The sequence below is a fragment of the Mus musculus genome, chromosome 10 (genome assembly GCF_000001635.26).
Source record: "Mus musculus strain C57BL/6J chromosome 10, GRCm38.p6 C57BL/6J".
In the NCBI taxonomy this organism is placed as follows: Eukaryota; Metazoa; Chordata; class Mammalia; order Rodentia; family Muridae; genus Mus; species Mus musculus.
The window spans coordinates 74160679-74173069 of record NC_000076.6 but is presented as its reverse complement, the minus strand read 5'-3'; the positions used below and the strand labels follow the sequence as shown (position 1 = coordinate 74173069).

The following is a 12391-nucleotide window of genomic DNA, read 5'->3' as shown; positions in this document are numbered from 1 at the left end:
ATGCTAGGGCTCTGAGGTGTGGGTGGACAGGTGGGGGAGCACCCTTACAGAGGCAGGGGTGAGGGTGAGGGGATAGAGGGTTTTGTGGAAACTCGGCATTTGAAATGTAAATAAATAAAATAACTAATAATAAAACATATACACAATCAAATTTTATTAAACTGTAAAAATGTAAAAGTAAAAACATGAAATTTGAAGGTAAATGGATAAAACTGGAAAATAATAAACAGCAAAGTGTTAACTAGACCGGGGAAGACAAAGGCTGCATGTCATCTCTTACATGTGGATGGTAGACATGAATCCTTAGATGTGCATCTATGACACGAAGTTATCTCAGAAGCCAGGAAAGCAGAATGGGAGCTCTGGGGAGAGAGGAGAAGGTTCTTAGGGAGCGGGCGTATAGTAGGAAGCAAGGGCTATGAAGGCAGAAAGGAAGGCAAAGGGGAAGGAGTTTAACTGGGGATGAGGAATGAGAGAGAGAAAAATCACACTAAAGATGTTTGAAAATTCCATAGGGATGTGTGTCACTATACAGCTAGGAGTAGAGTAGAACTGAAGCCCTGAATTATTTCACTAAGTGCCCAGCAGTAGTGATTTGTGGATGACTCCAGATGATGGCTGTGTGGTAAGTCTGTAGATTAAAAGACTTTCACTATAAACTTCATGATATCTTTGTTTTAAGAGCTTAATAATTTTCCATTGTATAGATGCACCATATTTTCTTTATCCATTCTTCAGTAGTGGGACTAGGTTGTTTCTAGTTTCTGGCTATTACGAATAAAGCTGCTATGAATATAGTTGAGCAAGTGTCCCTGTGGTATAGTAGGGCATCTTTTGGGAATATGACCAGGAGTAGTATAGCTGGATCTTGAGGTAGAACTATTCCCAGTTTTCTGAGAAAATACCAAGTTAATTTCCAAAGTGGTTGTACTAGTTTGCGCTCCCACCAGCAATGGAGGAGTGTTCCCCTTCTCCATATCCTCACCAGCATGTGTTATCTGTTGAGCTTTTGATCTTAGCCATTCTGATAGTTATAAGATGGAATCTCAGAGTTGTTTTGATTTGCATTTCCTTGGTAACTAATGAATTTATAATCATTTCTTTAAGTGTTTCTCTGATGGTCAAGATTCCTCCGTTGAGAATTCTGTTTAGCTCTGTACCCCATTTTTTAAATTGCCCAACAGAGTCAACTAACCTGGACCCGTGGGAGCTCTCAAAGACTGAACTACCAACCAAAGAGCATACATGGACTGGACCTAGCACCCTCTCTCACACATATGTAGCTGATGTGCAGCCATAGTCTTCATGTGGGTCCTGAACAACTGGAGCAGTGAGCTATCTCTAAAGCTGTTTCCTGTCAGTGGACTCTGTTCTAACTTGGTTGTCTTGGCTGGCCGTTAGTGGGAGAACAAGCACCGAGCCCTGCAGAGACTTCATGTGCTTGGGTGGGAGGACACCTGGGGTAGGGAGCTTCACTCTCTTGAAGTGGGAGGAAAGGGACAGGGGAGGGACCTTTTGAAGGAGGACCGGAAGTGGGGACAGTGATCAGGATGTAAGGTAAATGACAGAGAGAGAGAGAGAGAGAGAGAGAGAGAGAGAGAGAGAGAGAGAGAGAGATGACGAGGTAATTCCCAAGAGCCTAAGAGCCAAATATCATAAAGCAAATAGTGAACTGAGTGAAAGACAATCAAAGCTATTACAGAGCCTGTGGGATCCACACAAGATGAAAGGGTCATACATGCAGTATCCTAATGGGAGTTGGGTCATGAAGCTACACAGCAATACCCATTAACTCTGCTTTAGCTTTGTAGCCTGGAAGGCTTGGATAATGTACTCTGAGGTGAGAACACTTTTTTGCATGCCCCTCCCTTCTTAGTCCCCAAGAAAGGTGGGACATGGGTCTTTTCAATATTTTGTCACCCTTTTCAGAAGTGATATACTGAACAACTTTGGCAACTTAGCTGTTGTGTAGCAAATGGCTCTGCCACATGATGACCGTCAAGGATGTTGTCAGGAGTCTGGCTCACCTTTGCTTTTTATCAGCCTCCCTCCTTCCTAGTCTAAGTGTGCTAGCAGCTAAATGAGAGGGCACACACCAACCTCTATTGACCCCACAGCCAAAAACCAAATAGCACCTTCAATTTCACATTGTGGGAAAATAATGGGGTTCTGTGTGATGGTCCTACTTGCCCCAAAGACACCACTCCTTTATTCTTTGTAGTCTATTTATTTGCTCAGCACTGGGACAAAATTCCAGAGTATCAAATTGATCACCTCAGACTCAGACTCCTCCTTCCTTTTGCCAACTTATTCCAAGGGTTATATTTTCTTTTGTTGCTATGTCAAGTAAATCAAATCTAATTATATGGGTAAATTTTAATATCATATAGATAATACATGTAGACATTTAAATTATACTGCAACTAAGGCACAGGGTCAGAGAAAAATAAAGCTACTGACGTCTCTATCCAGAACTCTTCCGGTACTGTTCAGGAAAAGCATCTGTTTAACGGGGTCCAGCAACACCCAGTAGTCCACGTTGTCCTTTAAAGAGAGCTCTATGGTGGGGTCTGGTCCTCCGGCAGTCCCCTTAATCAACATGTTATCCACCAGAATTGTACCTGCAAACCAAACACAGCTATTTGTAACCATGCATTAATCAAATGCATTCTTTAGCAAGGCTTATTCTCTTAAACTCAGCTGGATCAAACATTTGCCAAGTCAGATCACATTCAATATTGTACTGAGCATCAACGAGTATTTTTCTTGTCCACCAAAGCCACAAATATCTATCTTTGTTGCGCTATTTGCCAGTAGTATTCTGGGAAGATGCGGGCTAGAGAGCAGAGATTTGGACACTTGAAAAACACCACCCTGTTTCTCTTTAGCATCACTGAATCTCTCTCACCTTCTATCCATCACTTCTCTCAGGATTTATTATTGAATTTTTTATCCTGAACTAAGGAAACAACTGTAACAGTAGTACAGGATACCAAATCTACTCAGTGAGGCTTCTGATATGAAAAGAAAGATCTTGAAAATGAAAGAGAGGAGGGAAGGAGTTTAAGTAAAGAGGCAGCAAGATTCCCCACTGCGAGAAGTGCATCCTGTTCTCGCATGTCAGAATAAATTCATAAAAGACAAATCTTAATGCAACCACGGAGACACTCAGCAGTAGCTGCTCATCTCTAAGACATGGCACTCAACTGGACTGACTATTCAGATTTTACATTTCAATGCTTCCTTGCGTCTCTCTCTCTCTCTCTCTTTCTCGCTCTCACTCTCTTGTTCTTGCTCTCTCACTCTCTCACTCTCTCTTTAACGCTCTCTCTCTTGCTCTCACTCTTGCTCCATCGGTCTCTCTCCCTTCCTCCTTTCCTCCTTCCCTCCGTCCATTCCTCCTAGTCTCTCTTCCTGTCTCCTCACCCTCCTCTTCTTCCTCTTTATCTTCCTCCTCCTAGTAGTTTTTGAGCAAATATGAAAAAGAGAGCATGTCTCTAACATTTCTTCTCTGCAAAAGATTCCATGTGTTTTGCAAGTTGCAAGTCAACAGCAGTGGTGCAACTCAAACTTATTTTTCTCCACAGAGAAACTCTCTTCCTGTCAGTCAAGGGGGGATCGTGGAGAAACTCTCGTCCTGTCAGTCAAGGGGGGATCGTGGAGAAACTCTCGTCCTGTCAGTCAAGGGGGGATCGTGGCTTAGAGTAGTCGCTTTCTGCTACATCATTCTGCATAAACAGTGTATAGAGGAAACATGGCCATCGAGACAAAACTGAGCTCTTCTAAACAATATAAGAAAATGGAAATATTTAGATAACTTCCTGCCTTAAAACAGGAAGCAGATAAAAAAAAAGATAGGTAACAGATCATAGAAAATTCACAAATATGAGACTAGGCTTAAAAAATAAAATGTCAAATTTATCTATCATATTTTGGTAAGGCAGGAAATTGGCCTAAATCTTGTACCATTATACTGTTACAAAAAAATAAGATTGCATCATTATTTGATTCCCCCTGTACCTTAATAATGTTAAGGTAGGATTTACAATATTTTCCTAACAATACCCTATTGATATGTTCTAACTGCCTAGGACATTCTGAAAGGAACTATTTTTCTTTAGAAGCAAACCTTTTATATTAGTGCTCATATTCTTCACACGCTCCTGAATTCTAGATAATATCTTCTTTTTCTGTCTTCTGTAGAATGATGAAAATCACCAGACAGGAAATTCTATCCCTAAACCATATGTTTATCTCTGAAGCACAATTGTGTTTTTGTATCAGCACACTGGCAAGAATGGAAATAACCCCAATAGAAGCTCTCCCCTAGTTAAGGTTGTAGTGATGTCAGCAAAGAGAATGGTAGCCAGCCCTGTCTTTCAGCCTTGAGTACTGTAGTGTGTGCTCCTGCTTGGAAAAGTATGTGTGGAGCATCTTTTGTCTTTAAATAGATATATTTAATTGTTTTCTAAATCCATTTTTTTCTCAGAAGTTAAATGTTTTCAACCATGCTTTAAAGGATAGAGTGTTTGCTAACAGACAATGAATTTATGAGAAAAAAAATCTTGAGAACAGAATTGCATATTTTTATATTTGTCTTTATTCTTGCTGTATCAGGGCTGGGCCATGATTTTGTTGTTGTTGTTCTTGTTGTTGCTTCATCAACCTTTTTGTATACATAGTGATATTTTTTCTTTTATTGAAAATAGGTTTTTTTCATATAATATATTATGAATACGGTTTTCCCACTCCCCAACTCTACCCAGACCCTCCCCATTTTTCATCTCATTCAAACTCACAACTTTTCATTCTCTCTCCTTAGAAAACAAGCAGGCATCTGAAAAGAAAAATGAAACTAAATAAAACAAAAACAAACTTTAACAGAATTAATACAATGAAAAGAAAAAAAGCCAAACAGAAAGCACAAAAAAAATACCCCACATATAAACAAAGATATATGCATGTTCACACACACAGGAACCCCATGGAAACACAAATTGGAAATATATATATATATATATATATATACATATATATATGTATATATGTATATATGTATATGTATATTTTTCCAGTGATCTGTAAGGTAAATAATAATAATAATAATAATCGTAATAATGCCCTTTCAAAGCATTATAAAACAAAGAAGTTTCAAAAATGGCATTGAGCTCATTGTGTTGGTCATCTACTACTACTGGTCATGGGACCTGCTTTTAAAAGTGTTTTGTATTCAGTGAGACCCCAGTGAAGAAGACTAATTTTTTGTGAGTGGTTATCATTTGGGGATAGTTTCTAGGTTAGGGGTGGGTTAGTTTGTCTCCAAGTCCCATTTCATTGCTATAATCCCATCAGACTCAGAACCATGCAGGCTATGTGCAAGCCGCACAGTCCATACGAGTTCACATGTGCATCAGTTCTGCTGTATCTAGGTCTGATTTCCTTAGTGTTCGTCATCTTCTCTGGCTCTTATACTCTTTCCTTCTCCTCTTCTGCAGGGTTCACTGAGCCCTGAGGGGAGTGCTTTGATAGAGACATCTTATTTTGGATGGAGTGTCCAAGGTTTAGCACTCTGTGCACACTGTCCAGCTAAGGGAGCTCTGTATTTATTCCCATCTACTGCAGGAAGAAGCTTATCTGATGATGGCTGGGTGAATATAGGAGACTTTTATCAAGAGTCATTTCATTGCTATCCTACATTAGCAAAACTATAGTGTTTGTTTTTTCTCTAGGCCCCTGGCCTATCTAGTCTCAGGTTCATGGCTACCTGAGAGATATTTGGTATGTTCTCCATTTCATAGCATGGGAATTAAATACAATAAGATATTGGTTGGTTAGTACCACGGGCTTTGTGCCGATGTTGTACCTCCCTATCTTGCAGGCAGATCTCCATTGTAGAAAAATGGGTTTGTAGCTGGGTCAGTGCTTACCTCTCTCCTATGGTAGCATGAAGAGTACCTTCCTGTACAATGAGCACTAGTCTATAGGGGTGGAGGCTCTAGGTAGACACCAGCTTACCTTCTCCCTGTTCAATGAATCACGGGGGTTTTGTTTTAAGCAACAGGGACTCACCATCTGTTTGTGGAGAGAAACCAAGGGGCTTGGCAGTAGCTTGGGTGGCTAGAGACTCTGATGAAGCACCTTTGACCAAGAACTCAATAGAAATAACTCATTTCAGAACAGGAGGCATCATTTGGTGACAAGAGATGTTCACTTGTGATTTTTTCTACCGTTATAACTCAGGGATTCTATTTAGATTATTTTCAATTCTGTCTATAGTTTAGGATGATTCTGTTGCTTTAGGTTTCTATAGAGCCCTTTAAATGCCTCTGAGTTTTCACTGTTCCTCCCCATAGTCCTGCACTTGTTCTGCTCTGTGTTATATATATTATCTACTATGCACTTCCTTCTAAACACCCTAAGCTGCCCCACTAATATGTACTGGTTTATACTGTTGTGGATACCTCAAAAAAAAAAAAACTAATATAAGTTAAATTTAGAACTTGAAAACTTTTAGTGAATAAATAACTTTTTTCTTGCTATTACTCTATATTTTTACTTTTTTGGACAGCATGCTACTATTTACCCTAGACTGGCTGCAAATTCATAATTTACTTATGTCAGTTTTCTCCATTTTGGGATTGCAGGTGGGTGTCGTCACATGAAGTTCAGATATAACTTGGAATATGACTCTTCTCTATTCTCAGGTGAGGTAGATAGTAGCATGTTACCAGCAGTAGGTATTATAGGATCATCCATGTGAACTCTACCTACACGAAGGTAAAGCTCAAGAAATTTTCATTTTCTGTTACATAGGCTGTGTATACATAGCTAAATTTCTTTGTAACTTGAAAACACACACTCAGAGTGTATCAAAACATAAATCCTCTGGATGGCAACTTATAAACCAATACAACATCTTCACTATACCAACCTCCTTCTGTTCTATACCTGTTCTCTCAAGAAGTAAGTCTTGTCAAGAACAGAGCTCAGTTTCTGTCAAAAGAGTGCCTCAAGGATAAGGGCTTTGGTTATTTTTATGTTACTAACTCTATTTGGAAGTAAAAGCAGGATAATTGTCACAGAAGTCTGACAAACCATGTTCCTGTTCATGTCTTAAAGCAAAGGCTAAACTTAAGTATCATAGCATGTCAAGACTTGAGACAGACTAAAAAGGTCTGAATTGGAAGTTACAGGGCAGGAGGGAATGCTTAGAGTACAAAATAATATAAATGACTGATGTCTTTAGTGGTCTGTTTTCTTCCACTTCTGTCCCACTAGCTGGCAACCAATCCCCAGATATGTGGTTAACACAGAGTGACCACTACCTTACCTCAAATGTTTGTGAGTTCTCTCATCAAATTTCAAATTGTGTTTGATGACAGGAAAAATGTGTTCAATAAATTTCTATGTTGTCTTTTTTAGAATACTTTTACTCTTCACTAGAGTATTTTACTAAACTAAGACCTACACATAACCTGTCCCCTCTGCATTCTATCTTCCGATCCATGCTTCTACCTCTAATCCAAGATCTGTACTCCATTTCCTGGGCCATATCTCTGCTTGGATCCCTGGAGATCTGCTGCTGTCTGGGACAGTCAGGTGAAATACCCATGCCCCAGTCTCCTGTCTGCTTAGCCTCCTGGCGAGCATAGCATCTGTGAGTTCTGCTCTGTCCCTTCTGCACTCCAACTCTGGCTCCATACCTCTACCTGCACTCTCAGAGGCCTGCAGCCATCTGGGACCACCAAGTCTGCCCACATCCCTGGATGCCTGCTGCTACCTGGGACAGGCAGCTCTACTTGCAATCCCAGAGGCCTGCTAACATCAGGGGCTACCAAATCTGCCTGTATCTCTGGAGGCCTGTTGCCATCTGGGACAACCAGTTCTATCTGCAATTTCAGAGGCACTCTGTCATCAGGGACTACCAGCTCAACCTGTAGTCCCAGAGGCCTGTTGTTATTAGGGACTACCAAGCCAACCAACATCAGGGACGACCAGACTGCTAAAGACCAACATAATCTCCAGAGAATCAAATAACCCTATTAAAAAATGAGGTACAGCGATAAACAGAGAATTCTCAACAGAGAACTACTGGATGGCCAAGAAGCACCTAAAGACATGTTCAAAATCCTTAATCATCAAGGAAATGCAAATCAAAACAACCCTGAGATTCCACCTCACACCAATCAGAATGGCTAAGATCTAAAACTCAGATGACAGCAGAAAATGCATAGGTTGTGGAGAAAGAGGAACACTCCTCCATTGTTGGTGGGATTGCAAGCTGGTACAACCACTCTGGAAATCAGTCTGGTGTTTCCTCAGAAAATTGGACATAGTACAATCTGAGGACCCAGTTATACCACTCCTGGGCACATATCCAAAAGATGCTCCAACATATAACAAGGACACATGCTTCACTATGTTCATAGCAGCCTTATTTATAATAGCCAGAAGCTGGAAAGAACCCAGATGTCCCTCAACAGAAGAATGGATACAGAAAATGTGGTACATTTACACAATGGAGTACAACTCAGCTATTAAAAACAATGTACTTATGAAATTCTTGGGCAAATGGATGTATCTGGAGGATATCATCCTTAGTGAGTTAACCCAATCACAAAAGAAGTCATTAAATATGCACTTAATGTTAAGTGGATATTATCCCAGAAACTTAGAACACCCAAGATACAATTTGCAAAACAGAAGAAAATCAATTAGAAGGAAGACCAACGTGTGGATACTTCATTCCTCCTTAGAATAGGGAACAAAATACCCATGGAAGGAGTTACAGAGACAAAGTTTAGAGCTCAAACGAAAGGATGGACTATCCAGAGACTACCCCACCCGGGGATCCATCCCATAATCAGCCACCAAACTCAGCCACTATTGCATATGCCAGCAAGATTTTGCTGAAGGGACCCTGATCAATAGCTGTCTCCTGTGAGGCTATGCCAGTGCCTGGCAAATACAGAAGCGGATGCTCACAGTCATGACAGTGGATGGAACACAGGGCCCCCCAATGGAGAAGCTAAAGAAAGCACCCAAGGAGCTGAAGGGGTCTGCAACCTATAGGTGGAACAACAATATGAAGTAACCAGTACCCCCAGAACTCGTGTCTCTAGCTGCATATGTAGGAGAAGATGGTCTAGTTGGCCTTCACTGGGAAGAGAGGTCCCTTGGTCTTGCAAACTTTATATGCCCCAGTACAGACAGGGGAACACCAGGGCCAAAACGTGGGAGTAGGTGGGTAGGGGAGCAGAGTGGGGAAAGTGTATAGGGAACTTTCAGGATACCTTCAAAGAAGAACTAATTCTAACTCTCCTCAGACTATTCCACAAAATAGAAACAGAAGGTACTCTACCCAATTCATTCTATGAAGCCACAATTACTCTGAAATGTATATGAAGAAAATATCTAAGAAAAAAAAAAGAAAAAAAAAGACCAAAACTAAGAACCAGGAAGAAAGTTAGCATGACTTCAAGGGGATGTGTGTGTGTGTATCTTTATGTGTGTATATGTGTGTATATCTCTGTTTATATACATGTACATGTGTGGATGTGTTTGTATGTATCTTTATGTGTATAAATGTGTGAATCTCTGTGTATGTCTGTGTGTATGTGAACATGTGCATGAATGAATACATGTGTCTACATGTGCATGTGTGTGTGCACGCGCATGTGTGTGTGTGTGTTGCATGATATTTGCTTGAACTGTGATACCTTTAGATTGTGTTATTTACTGGAAAAAACAAAACATGTTTCTAGTTATGGTGTGGTTCAGCCCTAGTTCATACCTTTGATCCAAGAGATTTCAGCTTATTTTCAGTATTGGATAAATAGGAGGAGAAAGAAACCAGTTGACAGGAAGTGAACATAGGGGAAAAAAAACCATAGAGAGTAAGAGTTAGGAGGTTAGCTTGAAAATCATATGAGAAATAGAAAGGAAGGATATTGAGTTTGAGGGACTTCTTAGACAGGGTGGAGAAGAACTTCCTTCTGTAGAGCAAGGCCACCTGGGTACTTTCTCTGCTTCTCTGATTGGGCTCTCACCCAATTTCAACATCTGGATCCAGAGCCTTTATTGGTAAAATTGAACTATTGATATTTTGTTTTAAAAAAAAATGTGTGTATCTGTGCATATTTATCTCTGTGTGCCTATCTATGTGTGTGTGCATGTATGCATATTTGTATATATGTACATATCTGTGTGAGTATGTATGTGCATCTGTGTGTGTGAGGAGGGAGAGAGAGGAGGAGGAAGGGAGGCGTGAGGAAGACAGAGAAGCAAAGATTGATGGATCCAGCTTTTCTGGTCCTACATCTCTCTGCCCTAAGAGATGAAATCTAAGATGACCCAACTAGGAAATAGAGATATCACATCCCAGGCTTGTTCTTCACCCTTTAGTCTTTCTCTTCCTCTATGTTGCTATTGCTTTAGGCAAAAGTGAACAGATTCTTAAATATGAAAACCTTGGAACATAGGTTTTAAGTGTCTAGAAAAGCTACAAAATTCTTAATAAAGAAATTCACTATATGCAATCCATGCTCTATCATTTTCTTGACAAAAGTTGAAATAATTTAAAGGAAAATGACTGTAAACTACAATGTTAAAAATGCAATTAGTAATGACCTAACCCTAGGGTCAATTTCATCCCATAAGCCCATGAATATTGATTCGTTGAAATAAGTGTGGCAGTGAGGTATAAGAACTTGCCCCATGGAGCTGAGTCCAAAGAGTGACAGATATGCCTCCTCTTGCTGGGATGAATCAAAGAGTGTGTAGCATAAAGCAGTCCTATGTTCAGAGGAGCTAAACTGGACAATCACTTCAATACTTTCTGGGAGGCCTGCCTCTTGTTTTATGGATGTGTCGTACCCTTATTCATGAGTAGAGCCTATCACTCGCTTCTAACAGAACAAAAGGCTGGGTAGGAAAGTGATGGGAAGATCTATTTATATGGAGATGTTTACAGGGGACATGGTATGTGAACTTTGACCACTTCATTGAGTTTCTCTCTTTCCCAGGTGCTTTTGATAGAGCAGTTTAGACACATTGATGCACACACAAGGCCAGGAGCTGTGTGTAGCTATTAGGAACTATAAGTAGCATGCAGCTGATCGCAATCAAGCCACTGAAGACTATATAGCTATAACCACAAAGATCAAGTAGTACCCAGCAACCTAAATAAACTTTGAAGTGAATGCTTCCTTAACATTGTGATCGTAATGCTTCATTCATAAGAGTCCTAGAGAATTAGTGAAGGACCTGCCTCTGCGGGGTCCGGAAACTGACCAAAAGTGTCTATGGAATTATAGATCTTTGTCATTTTAAGCCACAAAGTTCTAAAACCTCATTGTGTAGTAAAAGATAATATAGGCTTTAAAGGCAAAGGTCTATGTTAAAAATCCTGACTCCAAATCATACTAGCTCTGTGATTTTTTTTGGCAAATTTCCCAGATTTTCATAATCAGCAATATGGCCTATTATGATACATAAACAATGTGAATAGAGATACATTGCAGTAATACTTTACATCTAATTGCCAAGAGCACTGCATGGAAATTTAAGCACATAAAGAAGTTATTCTTTTCCATTAAATTGTGAGTATTGTGCATACTAATTTTTTTACAGAGATGTGCTTATTTTACAAATGAGATAAAAGCATAAAATTTAGGCCAAAAAGATGAACCAACCATTAAAAATTCCTTATAATAAAAAACAAAAATAAACAACAAAACAAACAAACAAATAAATGACCACAATTCAGATCCCAGAATCCACCTAGCCACTGGGGGTTCTTCCATGCCTTCTACTCTAAGTTCAAGAGGGATAGAGACAGGAAGATTTCTATGGTTGGCTGACTTCCAAGCTAGCCAAAAAACCCACAAACTCCAGGTTCTGCTAAAAACACTTTCTCAAAGAATGTGCACAGAGTTAAAGAGGAGGATACCCAATGCCATCTCTTGCTTTCAAGGTGCACACCAGCAAACACATATGCACTCACCAAGAAACATGATAAAAGATAGATAGATAGATAGATAGATAGATAGATAGATAGATAGATAGGTAGATAGATAGATGATGGTGATTATGATATATTGATAGAAAGACAGACACATACATACACATACATATATATATACACACACATATATCAATCTGTACATACATACATACATGATAATAGCAATAATAAATGTATATGAATGTCAACAGCTCTTTGCAAAAGACCAAACATAATCATGAAGCAGAAACAGCCTATTTTTAGTTACTGTTAAGAATGTGACACAAGGCAAAGGCTTTTTCTTGCTGATCAACAGGAAATCTTAACAAGCTAGCAAGCAATGGAGGCCATATTGCTGAGGTCAAATGAGGATAGGATTTGTTTACT

The 12391-nt window shown here is 39.7% G+C and overlaps 1 protein-coding gene across 35 annotated transcripts in view; it reads right to left on the bottom strand.

The window, feature by feature from the left end:
* Pcdh15 (protocadherin 15) overlaps positions 1–12391 on the bottom strand; it is a 1553555-nt gene that overhangs the window by 476762 nt on the left and 1064402 nt on the right. For 33 of the 35 annotated variants that reach the window (XR_001779427.2, XR_001779431.2, XR_001779430.2 and 30 more), the window contains one exon: positions 2461–2621. The exons of the other annotated variants lie outside the window; for them this stretch is intronic. Coding sequence is in view for 18 of the 33 variants with exons in the window: in XM_017313785.2 (XP_017169274.1) it covers positions 2461–2621 (161 nt within the window). In the remaining 15 variants the exon portion in view is untranslated. The remainder of the gene's footprint in view (positions 1–2460; positions 2622–12391) is intronic. 35 annotated transcript variants of the gene reach the window in all.